The sequence below is a fragment of the Chelon labrosus genome, assembly GCF_963514085.1.
Source record: "Chelon labrosus genome assembly, chromosome: 19".
Lineage (NCBI taxonomy): Eukaryota > Metazoa > Chordata > Actinopteri > Mugiliformes > Mugilidae > Chelon > Chelon labrosus.
Window position 1 is genome coordinate 9,425,421 of NC_140352.1, and position 24,392 is coordinate 9,449,812.

Consider the following 24,392-nt stretch of genomic DNA (forward strand, 5'->3'; position numbering starts at 1 on the left):
ATCTAAAAAACACTGTAACCTGATGGCTCCTAGGTAACGATGACTAGTTAAAATTTAATTTGAGTCAGCATATTTGCTCAGTTGCCTTCAGGCTGTTTTATAGGCCATGGTACCACTGATAACAGATTTTTACTAGCATCAAACTGAGAATTGTATATAACCTCCTGAGGATAACCTCAAATAAAGTATTAAAAGTCTCTTCCATAATATTTTTTATAATCACTGACAGGAAAATTCTATATAAATGAACACACACAGATAAAATGAAGACTTTATGTTAGTTGATCAACTTTTATAGAAATGTGTGGATCAAACACATAAATCTTTAAAATCCTGCTCGAATAATTAGTGAAGAGAAGAGTCATGACAAAATAATGATCCATAAAAACCAACACAAACTTTATTTAACAGACTCATAATCCGTGCATTTTTACTTTTTTGTTTTTTTACATACATTCTTCCAACAGAAGTGTGTTAACAGTTGGGGCAAAATATGTAAACAATAATCTTTGTTTGGATTCATCAGACCATCTCTTTCATACAGTCAGACTAAAAGGTGGTCAGGAAAGAGGAGACAGAATGATTAGGTTCACAAAGAGAGAGAAAAGGAAACCTGGAGATAAGAGCTTGATCCTCAAAGGCTCAACACTAACAAGCATAACCCGGCAAAAAAATAATTCTCATTAAAAAAAATATGTAAACTAGTCAGGTTGTACTATGACTGTAAAAACCTATCGGCCACACGTTAACTCCCGCTGATTTTTGTGCAGAATTACTCCTCCATCAGCGCCCATGCCTCTTCAGCCTTCATATAGTACTGGTTCGCCAGTCGACCTTTCATGGCCGCCGTGGCAGCTTCCGCAGCTTCTGTAAACAGATCACCTGCAAAGAGAGACGTTCACAATCAAAAACCGGGTAAATTCACAGTTTCTCTTATTTTTCAGTGTTGACTATCTCAAAAATGATGATGTGTATTAAGGTATATTTAAGCGCAGAGAGGCCGGCGTGGCTTCAAACCTGCTCTCTGTGGGTCTGCGGTGAGGTTGTGGCCTCCCTCTTGGTACATCTCTGCCTCTCTGGCCAACAGCAGGTGGCGAGGCTCGTCCTGCGTCCCGTCGAACTCGCCGCCTTCGTCGTATTCTGTCATATTCAGCGCAGTGTCATACCAGTGAATGGCTTCTCCCCAATCCTGCTTTCTGTGGAGTTGAAAAAAACAAGAAGAAGCAATTAGTAAATGAATCATCACCACCTCTAAAAGCCACCAGGGGGCAGTATTATCAAGACTTTCTCACCTGTCAGCTGACAGATTGACTCCAGTTTCAAAGGCTCTGGCCACAATGATCATAGAAGATCTGTCACCAGCCTCAGCGGCCTGCAGCAGATACTTGAAACCTTTCATCCTGTTTCCTGCATTGTCCTGCCAACAACACAGAACAGGTCAGAATACTTCTCGGACCGAGCCCACGTCAAATAATCTAATCGTTGTAATCCACATTAGTTACCTCCACCACCATGTCTGGAAGTATGTGATGAGGCAGCTGCAGGCAGCACTGACCCAAGGCCACGATGGCCTCCAGCTCCCCACACAGCGCGGCCCTCTCCAGGTGGAACATGGCCGACTCCTCATCCCACGGCTGGTCCTTCTCGCAGAAACGACCCGCTTCGTGGTAGCGAACCATCGCCAGGTGGACCTGGGCGGGAGACCAGAACAGTAAAGACAGACATACATGTTTAGTCCAGTGTGCCCCAATTATAGTTAAAGGTCATATGGTATAAATTCTGCAAAGAAAATTTACTGTTGTTGTTGTTGTTGTTACCATCTTCTACAAATTCAGCATTTTTCTTCCAATTCTTTTACTTTTTTCTGCAAAGTGGAGTGAAATTAAGCGTTTTCTTCATAATTTTATAATATGTCTGAGGAAAATGTTGATATTCCCAACGTATTCATCCTTTCATTATACCTATATATTTCCTACAATGAGTTACCTGGTCTTTAGCTTGCTGAACTGTTAGCTTATAGATCCCCAGCAGTGGTATTCTTGCGACTCACGTTACCACTGGGTCACAAGGTCACTGATTTAAAATAACTCGGTTGGGAGAACGCTAGACTGAAGATCCAAGGGGTAGATTAAATACATTCCCATTTTCGATTGCGAATGCACAACTTTGAGCCTTCATAACAATTACAGATGGGTTACAAAAAAATAAATAAATCCTGGGAATTAGCTATAGAGACCAAAACTGGTTTTCTGTACCAGGCTGTAAACATGTTTCTGATATAAATTTGGACATTTCGGCGTGGAGCTCTGTGGGGATTGACTATATTTGAGACAGTCTGAAGTTGTTTGTCGCAAATTAATTTGGTTAACAACAAGTCACTGCAAATTTTACACCATATCCAAACTTTTCTGTAAACTTGATTTTAGTGGCGAAGGGAGAGAAATATAAAGCAAGCAATCAAATGTTAAGAAAAAGAAATCCTCTTTCTTAAGTTTAATGTTTGCTGGTTCCATATATTCAATCTGCTACAACAGTGTAACACAAATATTAGTATATACTGTGCTATATAATATGCATGACACTACCTTGTCCTTTTGCCATCATTTTTTGTTTTCATATATTGTCCAATAGGAATCTGTGACATTTGCCAGTATCATTTGTTTTTATGACTCCTCTGATGTTTGCAAATGTCCTCTAACCTTTCCGAGGACCGACTGGCCGATCTTCTTCTGCAGCAGGTTGCCGATTCTTTCCACCTCTGTGGCCACGCAGGAAGGCCGGTGGACGTGAGCACGAGACGAATGGTAGAAGCTCCACTTCTCCTCGGTCAGCTGAGCATGAAACAGGCGACAAAGACACAAGAGAAGACGAAAGAAAGAAAAAGTTAACGTCCGTATCTGTTTTCCGCATGAAATAGATTATAGATGAAAACCCACACTGCAAACTCAGGGGAGTACCCATCCAGCAACAGATATAATTTAACTCATATTTGACATAGATAAGATTTGAACTCAGAGCTGGAGGAGTACACCCCTGCTCGCTGGTCGATCAGTGAATGCAAAATCATTTAAAGCACAGGAAGAGAGGAGCACACACATTAGCAGGACGGCGGTGAAACGGAGGTAGATGGTGTTTCGGTTCCAATTTTCAGTTTCATTCTTTTGTTTTTTCATTTTGCGCTTTCAGACAGTCAGCTTGGCGTGTCGCAGCTCTAAAAAGGAAGAATCATGCTTGATCCATTATCAGCAAAGAACCGTCTTTCAAGCATCCATGCAAATAATCACCCATTGATTGTCAGGAGTGAATGAGTTTAAGTTTGCAGAGACTCTTGGAGGAGCTACCATCTTCCTCTAGTGAGGGGGGGAAACAAAGAGCAGGAGGAGTTAAATCAAAAGAGAGGTAGGTGAGGACTGTGAAGCAGGTGATGAGAAAAAAAAAAGGGTTAAGTGAAGAGGAAGGATTTGGGTTAATTGAGAACAGCAAGGGTGATTATGATCGAGGCGAGGGTGGAATTAACACACTGTTGTCTTAATGTTTGTTTACCCGTCTCACACTGTCCTCATCCGACTCAGAATAATGTCTTTGGTAGCGATGATGGGCCTACGTGACGATACAACATGCATTATAAGAACTACGGTCTGGAAAATCTCACAGTCTGCAGAAGAGCTACCGAGAAGATTGAAGGAAAAAGGAGATAACACAGAAATAACATCAACATGTAGACGGAGGATGTTTACAAATAGAATTAAAACAGATTTACCCACGATCTGGGTCCCAGAAATTATAAAACATGCTTGGTAAATGTCATGCGGATGTTCATTTTATCATTTTATCAATAATTTATGGCTTCCTCTGATTCTGGAGCTTGTCCGGCTGATAAACATTAAAGGGAGGTCGAAGGGAAGTCTTTACCCCGTCTACGTGGTCGTTTGAATCCCCCTCGCTCCTCCTCTCGCTGGGGTAGCCGCTGTCTCCGCCGCTGTCTGACTCCTACGGAAGGAAATGCAAAAGATTTAGCTTCTTTGACAGTGAATATCACGACAGTCAAGTAATAGAGATATAATGTTTTTTATATTTACTAAATCCTACACCTACATTACCCACATTACTTCTCTCTAACTCTTGTTTTCGTGAAACTTTTTGGGGAGAGCTATTAAGACTGTGTTATACGTGGTGTCTCAGTCCACATCCTGTTTTTTTAACCCAAATATTTCTGCGTTCACTCCTTGAATTTGGAATTTCTGCAAACACATAAACCCAATCAGTTTGACTTCCATGTGTGGTGTAAGGAACACGAAGAGTTAAAGCTACAGCGTGGCGCTTTTCTGTCTCCCCCTTCTGGCAGTGAGAGTAATTACACAAACACTGCTGACGAGCATGTGACACATGTCTACAGTGTACAGTCGGTGGATCAGTTCTCTTGTTTCACTCTGGAGGAAAACCAAAAGTAATCTGTGTCTGTCCTTGCCGTAAGTCACTTTCTTTATTTAGAGTGTAATCCCTCCTCTGAATTTATGGAACATCAGAAAGGTTTTCCTTAATGCTTCCTAAATTCAGTTTAGTTTCTTCAGAGATGGTGAATTCACAGAACCCAAGTCACATTCGCAACTACATTTTTTCCTGATACTCCTTGTTGCACTAAGCTACTTTCCTCCCTTCACCAGCTCTGGCAATGCTGGCTGACTTGCTTTGTGATCCAGATTTAAAACAGTGCTTCAAAATAAAGTCATCTGGCAAAAACCTGAACTGAACAGATTTTCGTATATATTTATGGCTTACAATCTGATCCATATAACGTTCAGTTTTTGGTGTCCCCTGCAAACAGTCGTGTTTAGTTCAAGGCAACTGGTTCTCGCAAGTATTTCCAAAACCTAAAACTAAAAAAAAGGCACCTAAACCTGTTTGAATTTTATTGAGAGGGCTTCACCATCATCCAAGTGGCTTTTTCAGTTCTAAATGTCTTCAAGAAAACACAAACAAATCCAGTTTCTTTGTAAAATGTTTTTTTTTTTGGATAGGACATGACCTGAGTGAAGCTTCACAGACATAAGAACAAGTTCTGTTGTAATGAAGCTTAGTTAAAAAGTTCAATCAGGGTAATCTTCCTACACGTTCTGTTTTCCTCTGTGGTCAGTTTTGGCTATTGCTGCCGCTTGGTTGTCTTTCCTATGCTGTCAAAATCATTCTCTTCTCTTTAAATTTACTCTATAAAAATCAACTGTCACTCGTACCCTCCTCCTCCTCCCCATCTCCACCTGATCCTACTCGTCCACAGCACCTTAACTCTCCAATCCTGTTTCTATACACTACCTTCATCTAGGACCCCACTCGCTCTTGTTCTGTAATTTTGCTCCTTGCTTTCAAATTATTTTGTATTTCTTACAGTTCCTATGTCTGAGCTGTTCGGAGCCACTGATCTCTGTACCATTACTTACCTTGTGTTCACCCGTGTTGTTATTGTTGAGTCTTTCATGTTCGTACATTCCAGTAAAAGATAATCCTGTGCAACGAAAACGCAAAAATTATTCACAAAGATCTTGAACGTGGCTGCGGTTGCTTCGCTGCATCATTAGAGCAGTATATCTATGCAGTGCTGCAGGAACACGTTCATGCATGTACCGATAGGCGACTTGCCCATAGATCCGGCTGCAGCTACAGGGGAGCAGGGCAGGAAGTGAGGGGAGCAGGGGATTGAGTCGGCGTCGCTCATGTTGTCATCTGCAGATGAGGTCTCAGACAGGCGGGATAACAGCGGAGGTGCGCGGCTTGACGACATTGTACGAACGCGAGGAGAACCGCAGGGCTCCTCACAGCCCCTCAGCACCGTCTCAGCTGATTTCTGAAACGAAACGAGACGAATTCTCATAAAAAATATAGGAAATAAGGTCTGAATTCAAATATGGCTGCTGACTTTTAAGGCTGCTGAGGTCGGGTCTTGGCTTGTATTATATTAAGTCTGATCAAAAATTTAAATTACAAGCAGTTTGTTGGTGCAGTCCAGCTGGGACTTCTCTCCAGGGGAAAGGTCGAACGGCGTCAGGCCCATGCTCTTGCAAATCTTGTTACAGAGGTGGGAGTGGAAGAACAAAGCCATGCCTCGTACACCTGGAACACAGCTGTGATCAGGACGGAGATTCTTGAATAAATCTAAGCACGTAGCAGCAGCGTGTCAAACGGGGGCGTACCTAGGTTTCCATCTCCAAAGTCAGTCCCCTTGTCTGTGTGGATCTGAGGGTCGGTGTAAAGATCTCCGACTCCCTGGATGTCCACAACGATCAGCTGGTGACCCGACCGCTCGAACGTGAAGTGACTAAAAGCCTGACGGACAAGTAGGAAGATTATATTCAACCGCTTCTCAGAGGATATATCAATACCCAAAGGTGGTGCCGCTCACCTGTGGAGTGAGCCGGATGTTGTCGTCCCGCACAAAGCCAGAGTTGGAGTTGTATTTGATGTACTTGCCCTCGATGTAATGCTCCAGGTGGAAGAGGGGTTTACCTGGTCTGTCTGTCATCTCCACCACACACATCTGCATGATGTCCACCTGAGGATTTTAGGAGGAAGAATTAAACAAATTCTTAAAAAGCTCTGTTAAATAGATTTGTTCACATGCAGATTTGATTTAATCTGATGGAAAATTAGGTCAAGGCATCAAGTTAATCAGCTTTTGGGGAATATTATTTTAATAGTAAACTGTATATTTAATCTTTTCACTGCTTTTTTATGTCACAAAATAATCAAGCGATGGAAAACAGGAAGTTGCAGCCCTTCAGCTAAACTTGAAATACTTTCCGTTTTAAAAATAGCCAGGATTAGAGAAGTATGCAACCGTGCACTCTGTGTTCTTTTTAGGGGTTGTTGCTGTTGTTGTTGTTTGTCCTGTACCTGTTTGGGAGGTCTGTGGCGATTGTACTCTTCCCCCCAGAGTTTGGCCTCCATCTGCAGCCTGACGTCCTCAAAGTAAACAGTCCTGTCCACCGTCTCCATGTAACGCTTGGCTACGTAGTTGGATGCCGACTTCCAGTTGCTGCTGTGTGAGAAATTCGACAACTTCTTCCTGGAGGCAAAGAAGAAATAACGGTTATGGGAGAAGTGAGCTGCATTTCAATTACGTTTAATTACAGTACACGCTTTTAATAGTCTATCAAAGCTGAAGAAACATCCCAGCAGCTAAAATAATAAATAACTTAAGCTATTTTTAATCATAGCATCAGCTGGGATCGTCTCAGCTGTGCCCAAAGTGAACCCGGGTCACAGAAGAAAAACTGCTTTAAGCCTACAAAGAGGAATCCTTCTGTGGGATACTACGAGTGGCCAACAGCTGAATTGGGGGTGATGTGCGTAGATCTTGTCTTTTACATTTCCCACACGACTGAGGATTAAACATTATCTTTTTACTCTTTTATTCTGTCATGAATTCAGACAGAAGCCGGAGCGCAGCGGGGAACCGTTACCATCAAATGATGCAGACAGTAAACATTAATGGTGAGTTAAAAATAAAGCTCATGAGCCACATTGGGAAGACTACATCAGCTGCTCCCCATGTGGAGTTGACGGAGAGGAAATGTGAACAAATGTACCAGCATTAGGGCTGCAACGTAAGACACGTTCCTCTGCTTTGTTTACACTGAGTCTAGAACAGCATGAGAGCAACAACCGCCGGATGAGAAGTGGTGAACATTTCGACTTACGTTCTGAAGCACTCCCTCATGGCCCCTTTCCCGAACGGCTGTGAGAAAAGAAACAGGAGGAAATAAATTGGAGATATGAGATAAAGACTATGAGATAAAGTAGAACCAGAACAGAGGTAATACCTGTGCAGCCATCTTGATGTGGACCTGGTCTTGAGCCCATTCTCCCGTAATAGCATTGTACCTGTGAAGATTACTTATGTTCACTCAAACTTTCACATCATATGAATTTGATCACGTAAAAAAGTTATTATTTTAGCCAAACTGGCAGCGTTTCTACAGACATTCGTGGTCCTACTGAACTTTGAGAAACCCTAACACTCCCTTTAGCACCGTTAGCTAAGATCTAAATTTCAATAATTGTCAATTACTTTTTGGTCTGAGTAAATATTTTCCTATCAGCCTCAGTTTAAGTTAATGTTTAGCTAAATAGCGTATTTAAGCTTGGCTACTAGCTAAATTAAAAATGTGGTAATATTAAACATTACACCTGCCAACGTCAACATGTTATTGCAGCAGGCTAAAGGCTAAAGGCTAAACAGCAAACATTAGCTAAATTTAAAGCTTAACAATTGTAAACATTGTTCTTTATCTAGCGCAATAAGGTACACACTTTCTCCAAGTCTTTGACTCACAATAACATACCTCCATTAGACACAGCCACAACTTCTTTTGCACCTGCTAACCTCAACATGTTAGCGTTGCCACTGTTACCACATTAGCATACTGACATGACCACTTAGCACACAGCCATACTTTCTCTTTATAGCTAGGTAGCACATGTTAGCGTGGTAACAGGCTAAATTAAGAGGCTGTAAACTGTACATGGTGTACTCTTCTACCACAGTTTATGATAAAACTAAGACTCAGATATACTTTTTTTCCTTTCGTATGTGTTAGCATGCTAAATTAAGAAGATGACAATAGTAAACAATGAACCTGCTAACCTCAACGTGTCAGGATTATCACTGTTAACGTGTTAGCATACTGACATCAGTATTCTGCACTCAGCTTTACTTATTTTAGAGCCGAGTAACGTACGTTAGCATTGTAGAGGCTAAATTAGAACAAGAACTGTTTATGCACTCGCAATTAAATGCTCCATCAGCCTCAAACGTATTTAGTCCTTACCACTAAATAGTGTATTTAGTTTTTGTTTATTTGGATGATCTAGCACGCTAACATGCTAAATCAAGAAGATGACAACCATAAACATCGTACCTGCTAACCCCAACATGTTAGCATGCAGACATTTAGCACAAAAATATAAAATCCTGGGTGATAAGAGAATTACTTCTAGATCCAAAATTATCTTAAAATGATCATTTGCCTTTAAAAATTAGAAAATTCTGAAAATTAGAAAAGCCTTTATTGTCACTGTAGGCAAAACAAAACAAGAACCCCATCACAGTGGTGCTTCTAAGAAGAATAAAATACAAACATATATAAAAAAACAAACAGAATCTCCTTCACAGACCGAGTAAGACCATAATAAATAAATATATTGCACAAGAATCTAAATTATTCCATTTTCTTGTATCAGCGTAAACTGAATCTCAGTTAATGGACAGTTGTTGGCAGAAGATAAGTAACATTAAGACGTTTGTTTGGGAAAACTGAGACAGACTAAACAATTAACTGAAGAAAAAATAATCTATTATGTCGTGAGTCTAGTGAAGCTCAGTGAAAGTGTTTCCTGAAGCTGTGTAATTATCCGTCTGTGGGCCACTGATCTGTCACAGAGCAGACACAGTGACCCTGCTTTTCTTTTTTTTTTTTTTTTGCCGTCCATCTGTCACAGCGTAAATCATTGATCTGGACCTGCCACAACAATGACCTGGATACCTTTCTATGACTTCTGCTCCTCGCAAACCCAGCACTTCAAGATAAACCTCTTCCTTCAGTCTTGTTTGCCAAGTGGACTAGTTTGTCCGACAACAGCCTGTAATCTATTCTTATCATGGAGTAACATAAAACATGTAGTTTCCTCTCTAGCCAGAAACAGTAAGGACAGAAGAGGGAACTTGTGTATGTTCTCTGTCTCATGAAAGCTTATTTTGCCTGCACCCATTTCGATTAAGAAGTCATTTGAATTTTCATTGGAGGCTGATGGAGCCAGTATGGTGCCATAAATGTGTGTGTACACACCTTATGTCGGGATCAGTGTGTCTGTTTGGCTTGGCACGGTTCGCGTCCTGAGTTAATGAATACTACATGTGGCGTAGGTGCAGCTGAGACCCGAATGCCATCAGTGCTAAGCTCTGCTTTCCCACTAATGCACCCACAAAACAACGGCGCTCTCTGTTCCCTTCCCAAACTCTTTCCTGCTGGGAACGTTTCATTCGTGACTCTCATTCCATTAAGTTCAAACAAATGGGAGCACAGAGGAGCGGGCTTACATGTGGGTAAAATTAGCACACGAAAAGAGATCACGAGGGCAAATCCCAGCCTCAGACAATCCCTCCTCGCCTTGTAGTCAAATACAACCTCTCTGTGTGTGTTATGTAACAGGAATTCGTTTCCCTGCAGCTTTCTGCCCACACCCATGCAGTGTGTTCAGACCGCTGCTGCTGCTTGCCTTGTTTGAGGACTTCGTGAGGGGCGTGTGTGTTTATCCATCTGATTTGTCGGTCATAATATCTGAGAACACATTCAGTGTCACACCCAAGTATTAGATGATAAAAAGAAGTGGACGAGCGTCATGTAACGTAATCATCGGTCAAGATTAGACCAGTGACCGAGATGTGAACGGAAGAGAAGCCAATTCACTGAGTATTCAGGACTGATGAAGGCTAATCTCAAATAAAATAAGTTATGTATGAACTAGTTTAGACCGTCTTTAGTATCTTTTAGCATCTTGTTCTCAAATTGTAACCATTTATTTTTGTTTTTACGATTTAATCTGCAGGAGGAAGCGGTTTTAGTGACTCGCTGTGCACCACCGCAAACAAGACATCAAATAAATCAGCCATAGTTAGCAACTAGCATCTGAAGATACTGTTTAGCAATAAGCAGCTAATGGGTAATATATGTCCCCCAGCAGATAACATACAGCAAAACTGAGATAAAGGAAATAATAAACAATGAATGTCATGACCGTTCAATGCACGAATAGGGAACTAAATGCTAACATCTATAACCAGCTATCATTCATTAGCATTGTTCAGTTGCCCTTGTTTTCAGCATTTTGGGATAAATTGTCTTTGTAGTAGTTTTTTTTTAGTTTGTTGTCAAAACGCAACTGTTTACAACGTCCATAGCTAGCAGCTAGCGGGTGAAGACACCATTTAGCAGCTAATGGCTCATTTATGTTCCTCAGATTTTAGCTTACACCAAGACAAAGCTTTATTGCTGCACGACTGTTGAACGTGTAAGTAAACAAGCTAGTCGTGTAAGCGTTTGCCAACACAGTCATCTTATCAACCTTATAAACTGATAACGTGTCAGTCTTGTGATGATAGCCTGTTTTGTTCCACTCAGGCGGCGGCTAAAGCATCAATTAACGCCGCTTTAATTCAAAAAGAACAATAAACCTAATCTCCTTTTATCAAGCTGTGGAACATAGAAAGAACAGTTCTGCCTTTTCGGTTTAACAATTAAAACTGCCCCACCCGTACAGCAACATTTTGGCTCCCCCAAGCAGGAAAAGCAGTGATGCTACTGATAACCTTTCAAAAAAAAACAAAAAAAACAATGCATTCCACTACGGCGGACGGGTATAGGGTCCTGGTTTTGTACATGTTGGAACATGCTTTGCTTTAGGGGATACTTGGTTGGAACAGAGCTATTGTTGGGGAAAAAAAAAAAAAACATACATGAAATGTACCCTGCATTCTTACCTGTAACGAATGCAGGGTTCAGTCGGGATGTCCTCCAGGTGAAACTGCGCCCAGGGGTCGGGCATGGCTCTGGCCTTTTCGATTGCGTGCATCCATGTCGCCTGTCACCAAACACAAGCATGTATTATGACCTGCCAGTTAAAGGGTTTGTGCAAAAAGCCTGTTTCCCTCCCACCCAGTTTGCTAAAACACCCAAAAGAAGGAGGGGAAGGAAATCATGCAAAGCGGTCTTGGAGGCATTTCTAAACCCGTTTCTCCACAATGTATGCATTTATTTAATCTGTATCTACCTGTATTGTACTCACTAATTCATACACACAGTTTTAAAGTTTCTGCAAGGATCAGTTTTCAGTCATTCGTTAAAGCGTATGTGTTAAATCAGCTGTGCAGATCATTAATGAACAAAAGTCAGGGAGTGGCCAAGCGTTCCCAAGGTGTCTCCTTCTATAACAAATGATTTACAGCTACCTCAGAATGAATGTGATTACCATGCAGAGCTCAAAAAAATAACTCTCTTAGAATGAGCCATGAAAAGAGAGTCACTACTAATCTAAATCTGTTAGTGGGTAACCCTAGCCCTGACCCATTCCTACAGAGCACGGAAGCACGTCTCCCTCGTCACCCCACTGGTCAGTATCCGGCGGGCCTCCTAGACGTGTTTATATTTAGACTGAAAGATGATTATGAAGGGTCGTGTTTTTAACTGAGCGTCACGTCTATTGGGACAGAGCATTTCTTTGAAGCCAATACATCTCTGGTGTTAATAGTAGAAAAATCATTAATACTTTAAATACAAAGAAAGAAGGGAGGATGCATTAAGTGATTTAGGGTACAGAAAACATCAGTCAGCAGAGTGATGGGAAATAAGGGAATGAGGGAAAAGTAAAGACATTCCAAAACAGGGAAAGGACGGCAAATTACAGGGTAGAGTGGGAGGAATGGAGATGGAGGCGTAGGATATACAATACGAACTGAAACATACCCGTGCGCTCTCTGACAAAACCCTGTACGACCGAGGTTCTGCCACTGTTTCTGTTTCATTCTATGTAGAGAGGTAAAGAAAGCGGAGGGCTTTTCATCAGCGAACAGGTCATCAACATTAATCGCAACACAAAACTTATATATCAAAAATATGTCATTCATCCCCAGCGGTTGGCTGATGCAGTCTGCTGCTGATGTGGACACTCTGAGCGGAGGGAGAGAGATGTGTTTACATAAAGAGTCATTACACGAGGTGATAAATTCTCTCTGGTACTTCCTGTTCTCTTTGCACATTTAAAAGGTGGCTGGCCAGCTTTCCACTTGAGCTAACAGATATACAAAACACACAAACAAATAACACACCCACTGCTGCGTGTGTGGAGACATGCACAGATCATCTCCCCTTATAAGGCAAAGAGCTGTTTGAACAGACGATTGCAGAACTTAGTGGTTATGATGATAATGTGCATGAGCATAACAAAATAAATACAGACATCCCTAAACAATCCTGTTTTACTTTAAAGGCTTTTCCCTTTACTGTACATTTAGCTATCAACTTGTATGAAGTGCTTCCAGGGCAGCAGCTCACCTTGTACGCAAAGTTGCTCTTTGGAAGAGAGTTTGACAGCTGCCGTGAGTAAACCAAGTTCTTCAGGTAGTGGCAGACCTCTCTGGCGGAGTCATCCAGGATGGGGCAGATGAAGTGGTCTTCGTCGTCATCATCGCTGGCGTTGGCATCGCTCAGAGAGGACGCCCGCTGTTTGAGGGCACTTCGCTGGTCGGCGGGCCTCTTGGCGCTGCCGCACTCCTCCATGCTGAACATCAGTTCGTCCTCCATGATGCCTCGCTGCTGTTGTTTGCACAAGGGAGAGGATGCACTGAGTGTGTGACTGTGTGCAGTAACATAAAGACTAAACAACCTCCCCCATGGCTGCAGAACTTATACCAGACGTGAGATCTTAAAAGTGGCTGCAACATTTGAATCACAACCATAAAACTCAATACAAAACTGATAACAAGCAGGTCTGCTATCCTGTAATCAAAGGGTTTTCACATTTTTAATATGACAGCTGGGCAGTGGAGAGGAATGCATTCAGAAGCTCAAAGACATCCTGTTGGTACAGTGCTCCCCCACACTGTGCACCACGCGGCAGCCATGGATGATGTATATTATGTTGCAGCATGAGGCAAATAGTTTTACACTGGTGTACTGCGATGCGCTGGTTAGATGCATTCATTAAAAAGGAACAAACCTTATGCACTGGTACGCCTCTGACAACTTGACAGACTTGTAATCCAGTGAGCTCAGTCCTCTTCCGTCTCTCCGCTCCAAGTTGAACTGACAACGTTCGCAGGAGCCGCGAGTTCAACCCTCCTTCAAGACCAGCCCCGGACAGGATCTGCCCCGGTTCTCCACGGTATCCTGCAGGTCCAGGGACGTGCCTGGCACCGGGACGATGTTCCTTTCGTTACCGTCCACCACGACGACAACGGCCGTCTGCACGTACAACAGTGTTCTCCGATAGCCACGCCCCCTTCCTGCTGCTGCCTTCAAGACAGTCGGAAATGTAACACGTAAACACAGACGACATGGCGGAAGATTTATTCGAGTTGCAGCTAAAATTAAAGCAGCAACAAAACTATAAATAAATACATACATAAGAGTATTGAAAACACAAACAACACATGCTGTTGCCTTGGTCATGGACACAAGCGAGCTATTACGACTTTTTGAGCAGCATTTGATAGTAACACCGGATGAACTATAGCTGTATAGCTAGCTAGCTGCTATGCTATGTAGTTGACATGCTCCTTGTACGTAGCTAATATCCAATATCACGTTGACATCGTTGGTAAACTTAGAACTTAAAACTTCTGACATTTCCGAATAATGCACAGCTACAATGGTAAAACAGATGGCAAGTCGCTAAACACAATGCAAAAAGCATATTTTTTATATATATATATAAGCGTGAAAGAAAAATAATTTACCTAGCTAATGTTAACTAGGAAAGTAAAGCTAACGGTTTTGTCTTTCCAGCGTTCCAGAGAGACGTTAATAACCGTTTTATATGTTAGTATGTACGTTACAGCTAATTAGCAAAGTTGCCAGTGTGTTGAAGTCTTAAGATTAATGAAGTTACATTTTCTAGATGTCATTAAAAATGAGACAAATGCCACCATACATATTCTGGGTTCCGGCTCCGTAACTAATATAGAGTGAAACCTAACTTCTTTTTGTAGTCATGAAACGGCTAAGGTAATCATCATTGGCCACTACATAATAATCACTGCAGCTTCATATTATATGGGTATGGCTGTACAAAACGCCACGGCCGCGCGTTGTGTGTCAGATGGTAGCGTGGCCGAGTGGTCTAAGGCGCTGGATTTAGGCTCCAGTCATTTCGATGGCGTGGGTTCGAATCCCACCGCTGCCAGCTCTTTTCGACTCTTTTAGTCTGAAATAACAGCAGTTCCTTGGAATACATAGTTTTGTATCATACAGAAGGCATATTATTTTATTTTCCAGTCAAGTTCTGCTAAAATTCAGTTAATACCAAGGGCTTATATAGCAGTGACATCTTGTAAAATTGTCACTAAAATTAATTTCAACCTTTTTCCCAACAGAGCCCTGCCTCTTCATGCCTATGAAGGCTGACAACTGGTACTTTTGAAGATATTATTGGATATATATTCGTTAATATTACTAAATGTTACCAGAATAACTCATGCAATGATATATGTAATTCAGCCACATGAAAGAGGTCTGCTGCCCCATTCATCTCTGTATTATATTTACTCCAATAAAATACAGACTAGAGAGCTTTCGTTGTGGAAAGTTTTGCCCATTCCCCACTGTAGTAGTACTAGTAGTAGTAGTAGTAGTAGTAGTAGTAGACCAACAACGCCAATTACTAGCATGGATAGGTCACAGCACTGTAGTACATGTCTAAATACTCACTGGTAAACCGTCAAAAAATAAACGCTAAATGATTTAGCACAAAACTTGCCATGACTAGATAATATTAGCAAATTTACAAGAAACTACTAAATTCAAACAGTAACAGACTGCGTAAAAAGCCGGATAAACAAACATAACAACACTGATGACAGTATTTTTACTCCTAATTTATCATTCGGCACTGCAATATATGTTTAGAAATACTCACCGTGTCCATATTCCAAAGGCTCCGCTTAGAAAGACTGACCGGGTTGCTAGCCTTCTGACACCGGTGTCGCGCAAAGTTTCCGCTGCCAGCGGTTAGTGAAATGTTGGAAATGTTGGAGGCGGAGAAAGAATTCTCGAACGTGATTGGCTGCCGAATGTTGGAGCTGCGAACATGATTGGCTGCTGAATGTTGGAGCTGCGAACGTGATTGGCTGCCGAATGTTGGAGCTGCGAACGTGACTGGTTGCCGAATGTTGGAGCTGCAACGTTCGGACAATCGTTCTTCAAAAACCGGGAAAGAAGAGGGGAGAAGGACAAAGATCGAAAAATTAGGGGAAAAGGGAAAAAATGACATGGAGAGAAAGAACGAAACATAATTTTTTGACCCACTGAATGTATTTTCAGCTGTTTGATTACAAATATGAAACTTTTAATATTTTTCAGAATTCTGAACTACCCATGGAGGGATTCGAACCCGTGATCTTGGGAGTTCTTGTCCTCTGGATCGTTTGGCAGAAATAGAAACATTTTCATTTTAATGAACGTGTTGTATTAGCTACACATTTCTTTGAAGTACATACTTTTTACTTGACTACAATTTCATTTTTTGTAATTTGTGTATTTTCTTATGTCATGATATTGTAATTGAATGTCGTCATTAGCCATTACTGTCATCATTTTTGTTGTTGTGCCGTTTTCAACATACTGTCATTAAAAACACTCAGTTATAATTGCTGTTCACAAGTTTAATTTCCTCAGAAAATGGCAAAAAAACAAACCAACACTGAAAGCACAAATACAAATATTATTCACAGCAATCTATTTACAATTAAATCTGTGTGTACAATAATTATAACTATTTACAAGCACTTTACATTATTTACATTTTACATTTCGTTATTTGGAAAATTTTCTCCTCATTTCCTCTAGCCACTGTTCTTTTGTCTGGGTCTCCTTCACAGGACAATATACCCTGCCACGGTACTGACTGTGGCCAGTCTCAGCAGTGCGAAACTGCCCACACTGTTTGCAGGTATTTGCCTGTACTGTGCGCTTATATGGCCTCTTTGTGGAGGTACGAGCTTTCTGTGTGGAAGGTACCACGGTTCGTGGGGCGGTGTTGGTGCCCTGGACAACTACCATAGGAAGAAAGATCTGAATCACTACAGCCTGTGGCACAACCTGAGGTGCCAGAAAAGGTCCTGGTGCTGTGGGGGTGCTCTGGTTCTGGTGTTCTTCATCTGCCTTAATGGGCTCCTCCTCCTTAAAAGGCTGTGCAGACACAGGGAGAGCTGGAGGCAGTACAGTGCCCTGGAGTGGCACAGAGAGCTCCTGCCTCTTCTGCCGGTGATTATACCACTGAATGAGGGTGTTCTGATTCACCTCAACCAGCTGTATGTCTGTGCCCTGCATCACCAATGCATTGCCGACGACAAGCTGCCCGATTCTATGATAGTCCCTAAGAATTAAGGACCACCTCGAATCAGTCTTCTTGCCATGGCGCAGCGGGCTTGGGTGCAGATTGCACAGTCTAATAAAAATGTTCTCAATCAGCCGGCAGCAATCAGGCCACTGGGCAGGAACACTGCTTGCACATAACATACAGAGGGTGGCGCTCTCCACGCCAGGGGTTGTTGAGGGCTTGTCTGGTGTCCTATATCTGCCACTCAAAAGTCTGTCCTGGAGTCGAGCAGCATAAACCACCTGCTGCTTGTCGTGGTCATGCAGGCTCTGCCACAGGGAGATGATTGTGTCCACCTGTTGGCTGTTCAGGCAGAGAGCTGTCTGCTCGCGAAGCTCCACCAGGTACTCCGCGAGGTTGTCCACGTGGTGATACCCAGGGATACTCTTTTCATCAGCAGCCTGTGCAAAAGATGGCGATGAATTGACATATATATATATATATATATATATATATATATATACACACACACACACACACACACACACACACACAGGTAACTTGAGTTTCTAATTGACCAGTATTACCATCTGAGTGTGGAATCCACATGTGCATGCAGTGATGTCCCCAAACAAAGATCTTTGTCCATGGAACATCCTTGGACACTTCTCGATCTGAAAATAACCATTAAACATTTGATTGGACTTAATTTCATTCTTTTGCATTTATGGAATGGTAACTTGTATATACTTTGTGTTCTGTATCTTGTAACTTGTATTTTGTATTTTGTATCTTGTTCTGTTTCTGTTTTTTTGCACCTTAAAATGTCTGTACTTGCACGTTAAGCTGCTCACTTGTGCCTTAAATTGCCCCCCGGGGACAAATAAAGTTTTCTGAATCTGAATCTGAATTTACACAATTATTTCTCATCATTATGACTTCTACAATTTATTACAACATTTATATATACATACCTGTTGATACAGGTCATACCACTTTGTTTGGCGGGGTGATGGCCTGTTTCCCTCACTGCCAGGCCAGACCCCAGTGCTGGCAAATCTCCTAAGGCGGAACATCCACTCTGCATCTGCCATGGCCTTGTGGCTTTTTTTGGATAACAATGCCTTTGAAGACATATATACACGGACATTATTTAAATGCAGGAAAACAACATAAGTGCATGAACATAAAAGCCAGACTATCCTCCAGGTTTTACTTGACTGTGAAAAACCTCAAATTGGCATAAGAGAGGAGAGGAACAAGGACCTACTACTGAACCATGCTCTTGAATCTTTCTAAATTTCACTCATTCACATTTTAATATCAGGGATACAATTTAATTTTCAGATATTATTGACTATATTTGTGAACATTAGTTAATGTTACCAGAATAACTCATGCAATGTGTTGTGTATGTGTGTATGTTATTTAGCCTCATGAAAGAGGTCTGCTGCCCCATTCCTCTCACTGTATATGAATACACACATATACATACATACATACATACTATCATATTACAGTCATAGTTGGAGTCATCACTCCAAATAAAATACTGAGACTACAGAGCTTTCGTTGTTGGAAGTTTTGCCCATCCCCCACTATAGTAGTAGGCTAGCAGTAGACCAACAACGCCATCAACCTCACTAGCATGATACACATCATGTACTGTAGTAGGCTACATGTCTATAAACTCACTGTAAACCGTCAAAAAATAAACAGTTTAATCAACCACTGTTATGATTAAGCATAAAACTTGACTAGATAATAGCAAATGTCATTTAACGAGACAGTAACGGACCGAGTAAAAAGCCGGATAAACAAACATGACACACCGCTGACAGTAGCTACTCTTAATGCTTTATCATTCGACACTGTAATGGGTGAGAAATACTCACTGTGTCGATATATTCCAAAGACTCCGCTTAGAAAGACTGAACGGGTTGTTAGCCTTCTGAGCACCGGTGTCGCGTAAAGTTTCCACCCGCATGGAGAAAAGAATGTTGGAGCCGCGTACGTGATTGGCTGCCGAATGTTGGAGCTGTGACGTGCTGGCTGCCGGAATGTTGGCGCTGCGAACGTGATTGTCTGTCGAATGTTGGAGCTGCGAACGTGATTGGCTGTCGCGTCCAACATTGGTTTGTTTAATAGTATTTGGGTGAGCGTTCGCTGGCCGGGAACAATCGTCAAAGAAGGGAAAGAAGGGAAAGAAGTAAAAAGAGAGAAAAATGAGGGAAAGTGAAAAATGAGAGCGACAAAGAAAGAAATAGATTTTCTGTATTTTCAGCTGTTTGATACAACTATGAAATTTGTAGTATTTTTCAGAATTTTGGACTACCCACAGAGGGATTCGAACCCGAGACCTTGAAGTTATTGTCCTCCGGATCGTTTGGCAGAAATGGAAACATTTTCATTTTTAATAAACTTGTCATATAACACATTTCTACACATTTCTTTGAAGTACTTTATACTTGACTACAATTTCTTTTTATGTAATTTGTGTATTTTCTTATGTCATGATATTGTAATTGAGTGTCGTCATACAATAGACATCACTTTGGCTGTTGTGCTGTTTTCAACATACCGTCATTAAAAACACTCAGTTATAATTGCTGTTCACAAGTTTAGTTTCCAAGTTACATTTCTGCGCCGTGATTGGTCTAATGTTGGAAACGTTGGAGCTGCGAACGTGATTGGCTGCCACGTCCAACCAACGTTTTCCCGGCCGACCCTTCGGCAGTAGGTTCTGAGCATGTCTGTTTTGAGGATCCAGTCCTTTTAATGGGGTGGGTTCGAATCCCACCGCTGCCAGCTCTTTTTCGACTCTTTTAGCCTAAAACAACAGCAATTGCTTGAGAGACATAGTTTTATATCATACAAAAGTCATATTATTTTATTTTCTAGTCAGTTTCTACTAAAATTCCGTTAATACCAACTGCTTATATAACAGTGACCTCTTGTGGTCAAATTTATTTCAACCTTTTCCAACGGAGCCCTGCCTCTTCATGCCCATACTGATCACAGTAAAAGGCTGAGATTAACAAAACGTTTGTAGGGTCTAAAAATGTTAATCTAAACTAGATTTAGACTTAATAAAGACATATAATACACCCCAAAAATACTTCAATAATGAAGCAACTTAGATCAAAAACAGTGTTTAATTAATTAAATTTAATGAATGCTAATGTAAAAAACCAATCCAAGGAAATTCATGATACACAGACATCAGCATTCAAATGTCCTCCACATGTTTTGTGTCTCAGATCGTCCAGTGTTTTTCTACCTTATTCTGTGCAATTATCTAATATCAGTACTCGTCATTAGACTACACATCTTATGAAGCCCTGACTTTTTCCTTCAAGTACTGAGAAGCTACAAATTGCATCTTCTGGATGGCTAGCTGGGTGTCTTCAGCGGATATCCCGAGATGCCACACGGCCCTCACGGAGTTCCCAAAGTGAGGGAACATGAGAACTCGAATCCCCTGGCCGAGCGCGGCCTCCTCGCCCTCGCCAACCTGAGCCATGCGGGCACAGAAATCATGGGGGCTCATACTGGGCTCCTGGAAAGAGAAACGCATGATGTTTGTCTCCACGGCTGCCATGTCCACAGCAAACAGAGGAGGCTTGCAGTTCTGCAGAGCTGGGAGAGGAGTGAAAGTTAAAAGCAGGGCAACAACGGCAGCCAGCTTAGATTTTAGTAAATACAAGTATGAGGTACTGACCTCGAGCAAAGGTTCTGGCGTTGCTGTGATCCTCCTCCAGTCTTCCTACCATGTCCTGTAAAGCCAGTTTTCCAGCTGCTGCTATGACACCAGCCTGCCGCATCCCTCCACCGAGCACTTTACGACACCGTACCGCTCGAGATATGAAGTCCTGGGGTCCGGCCAGCATGGTACCTACAGGTGCACCCAAACCCTGACACACACCCGTAAAAATAATTACTCACGCGACTTCATCTTGCTCACATCTCTTTTAAAATGTTCAGACTCACCTTAGAGAGGCACACGCTGACGGTGTCTGTGTGCTGCAGTATGGTGGACGGAGGAACCCTGAGGGCCACGGCGGCGTTCATCACCCTGGCTCCGTCCATGTGAAGAGACAAGCCGTACTGATCGGCCAAAGAACGAACCTTGGAGGTGGAAACAAAAACCATCCCAACAAGATCAAAACTCTGAGACAGGCTCCCCTTTTTAAACAAGGCCATAATCAGGGATGATTTCACACTTCCAAGAAGAGCTATGCTGAGAAAATAATTAAGAAATTTAATCAGTGCTTTATTAGTTTATTAAACAGGGAGCGTTACGGGAAACGGTGAGAGTTATCTCTAAGGCAATGTTTAACTTGCAGTCTCTGGATGGATGTAGCCCTCCAAACTTGAAATTAAAAAGTTATTTAGCGTAAGATTGTGACCGACGGCTCAACATCAATGTGCAAATGAATAGCCGTGATTATCCCGTTATCGTCAGTCATTCGGTGGGAGGTTGATGTATTAGAAGCAGGAAAAAACAGGCAAGTGGAAAGATTTGAGGGACACTGACATGGACAAACTGTCATTGTTAGATGACTGGGTCAGAGCAAGGTGTTCCTGGTCCGAAGTGGTCAAAAGTGAACCAAGAAGTCGGCAGACAGACCACATTTGGTCGGTCTGGGTTGTGTCCTGTCTGATGTTGAGGTCAGTGGTGCAGGATCCCCACAGGGTGCTGTGCTTTCTCCATTCCTGCTCAACTTGGACGCCACTGACTTTCAGTACAACTCACTTACAGGCAGTTTTCCAATGACTCAGAGATTGTAGGGTGTATAAGCGGCAGACGGGAGGAGGAGGATTAGTACAGAGGGCTGGTGGACAGATTTGTGAAGCAGGCTGAAAGATGTCACCTGCTGCTTAAGGTGGACACGGCCTGATCAGGAAGCTGTGTACAAGAAGGGGTGCAGCAGACTCTATTTCCTGAAGAAGCTGCGATCATTCAGCGTGTGCAGCAAGATGCTGGAAATCTTTTATCAGTCTGTTGTGGCCCGGCAGCCTTCTCTCCGCTGTGGTCTGCTGGGGGAGCAGCAGCATTGGACGCTGGGCTTATTGTTACTGGAACATTTTGCACATGGTTGTTTTTTTGGTTGGTGTAATTAATTTTAATGAGCAATTGTACATTAGATTATCTATCTCTCTAAATATAAGGCTCCAGGGTGGAAGGAACCAAGGTGCAAGATGGTGGTAGATATTAAAGCAACATCCACATAAATAACAGGACCCAAGTTTCCCAGGAGAATATTACAGGTTGGTGGTTATAATGTTGTGGCTGATTGGTGTATGAGCATTCAGAGCAAAAATAAAAGGAGAACAGTCCATTAGACAAACTAAGCTGAGGCACCGACGTAAACCCACAAATTGTGCATTTTGGGACAACAAAGTCAGCGCCACACTGACACACACACACACACACACACCCACACACACACACACACACACACACACCTCCTGCAGGAAGCTCAGAGGCAGCACCCGTCCTCCTTGCACATTGTGTGTGTTCTCCACACATATGAGGCGTGAGCGGGGGTAGTGTGGGTCCGGGTAACCGTGACGAATCTTCGACTCCAGCTGCTCCAAATCAAACGTCCCGTCGGGGAGGGTGGTCACCGTGGTGGCATGAATTCCAGCCAGCTGTGTCAACACAGTAAAACCACACGGAGTCATTCTGAGTCAGAAAACAAAGTGGGTGACGTCCAACACAGGTGCCACGCTCACCTGTGCGCTGCCTCCTTGCTCGTAGACGTGCAGATGGGACAGATCGCCCACAATCATCTCGTCGCCCCGCTCCCTGCAGTGCACCATCACTGAGTAATGAAATGCACGGACGTTTACAGCCACCCTGACCTGATAAAAAAATCTCTAATCTCGATGAAAGCGCCGCTCACCTGCGATGAGATTGCTCATGGTCCCTGAGGGGACGAACAGGGAGGCCTCCATCCCAAACATATCAGCTGCAAATTTCTGCAACTCTGCACAAATCAGTCACAGGGTTTATGTACGTTGTGGTGTTTCATATATAAAGATGCAGGGCTTAGATAAGGTGGAGAGACATGTCTGCAGTGATAGCAGAGGGTCAAAGAGCAGCGGGTATGGATTTAAAAGACAATATAAAACAGTTTTTACATAAACTCATAGTGGAAACTCATTGTTTTCACATAAAACAAGAGAAAACAATAGAAACATACCTGGAAGAGCAGAGTTTGATTCACTGGCTCAATAGTAATTTAATCAGAAAAAAAAAAACATGTTATACTCTAATGCTGAATTACTTTACATATATTTAATAAAAATTCAAACTTTTTTGTATTTTTAAATAAGGTTTGATATAAGAGTTTAGTTTAGCATCTCTCTGGGTCTAACCGTTAACTTTGGGGTCCTCTCCCATCACATCATCTCCAACCTCGGCCTCCGCCATGGCCTGGCGCATGGCCGGCCCCGGCTTGGTCACCGTGTCGCTGCGGAGGTCCACCACGCGGACGCGGTCCACCATCCCCCCCTGTCCGGGCTGAATAGGACTCCCGGTATTGTAGTAGCCCCTCGTGGGGACACGTCCCAAAAAAAACGCAGCAGAAGCATCATGCACAGAAAGCGGCTTCAGGAAAGTTGAAAAGACCCTGCAGGAAAATGTTTTCAGCGACATGATGCACCCGTTTAAACCATCTTTTCAGCAGGTTTTTTTCTTGTTTTTTGTTTTTTTTAAATTGAACTTTGGACTGCTGGACTACTAATCCATAATCCATTCACTCCAAGGGAAGTTAATAGATTACCTATCGACACATTTGAGTGCAATGAGCAGCTCGGACCTCAGGGTGGCGCCAAAGTCTCAGCGATGCAAAGGCTTTTTTATCCATCACCGATAAAAGGATCCGTTCAACCAGCTGTTGTTGAGCAGTCCCCTCATTTACACCCGCCTGCCAAAACATTAGGTACACCAGTGATATAATGGTCCTGCACTAAATCCTCCTTCATGAATGTTGTAATGTTCAGTTTATGTTGAGTCAGAAATGTGTTTTTTCTTTTCAACTGATCAGTTTGGAGGATGTAGTTTGTGGCCCGTTGACTGAACTGTCGAAATATTAGAAACGTGTGTCGGTAGGAGACAGTACATTTCACAGCATCTAACATGAAAACACAAACTTGTGCTGGAACCCATAACCTTCATGAAGCTAATATCTAGTGCAGGACTGTTATAGCAGAATGTTTTCACTAGTGTACCTAATGAACCGGCAAGTGAATGCATTTAACAGGTTGCGTCTCATTAAAAACTCACCCAGACATAATCTCTA

The 24,392-nt window shown here is 42.4% G+C and overlaps 2 protein-coding genes across 2 annotated transcripts; both read right to left on the reverse strand.

The window, feature by feature from the left end:
- Nucleotides 1–314: 314 nt before the first annotated feature.
- eef2k (eukaryotic elongation factor 2 kinase) lies at nt 315–14,064 on the reverse strand. Its single transcript, XM_084567359.1, has 19 exons — nt 13,765–14,064; nt 13,101–13,361; nt 12,513–12,572; nt 11,531–11,631; nt 7,815–7,875; nt 7,692–7,729; nt 6,886–7,057; nt 6,395–6,544; nt 6,186–6,318; nt 5,978–6,105; nt 5,620–5,839; nt 5,436–5,500; nt 3,913–3,990; nt 3,544–3,600; nt 2,700–2,831; nt 1,503–1,691; nt 1,293–1,417; nt 1,018–1,196; nt 315–882 (listed from the first exon to the last, which is right to left on the reverse strand). Exons 2-19 carry the CDS (start codon nt 13,347–13,349, stop codon nt 773–775), a joined length of 2,247 nt encoding a protein of 748 aa, XP_084423485.1. The 5' UTR covers nt 13,350–13,361; nt 13,765–14,064; the 3' UTR covers nt 315–772.
- A 6,136-nt stretch (nt 14,065–20,200) lies between these two features.
- tha1 (threonine aldolase 1) lies at nt 20,201–23,746 on the reverse strand (the record flags this gene model as incomplete). Its single annotated transcript, XM_084567113.1, has 7 exons — nt 20,201–20,721; nt 20,804–20,996; nt 21,073–21,210; nt 22,552–22,737; nt 22,822–22,910; nt 22,992–23,075; nt 23,467–23,746. 7 exons carry the CDS (start codon nt 23,744–23,746, stop codon nt 20,414–20,416), a joined length of 1,278 nt encoding a protein of 425 aa, XP_084423239.1. The 3' UTR covers nt 20,201–20,413.
- Between the last annotated feature and the right edge of the window lie 646 nt (nt 23,747–24,392).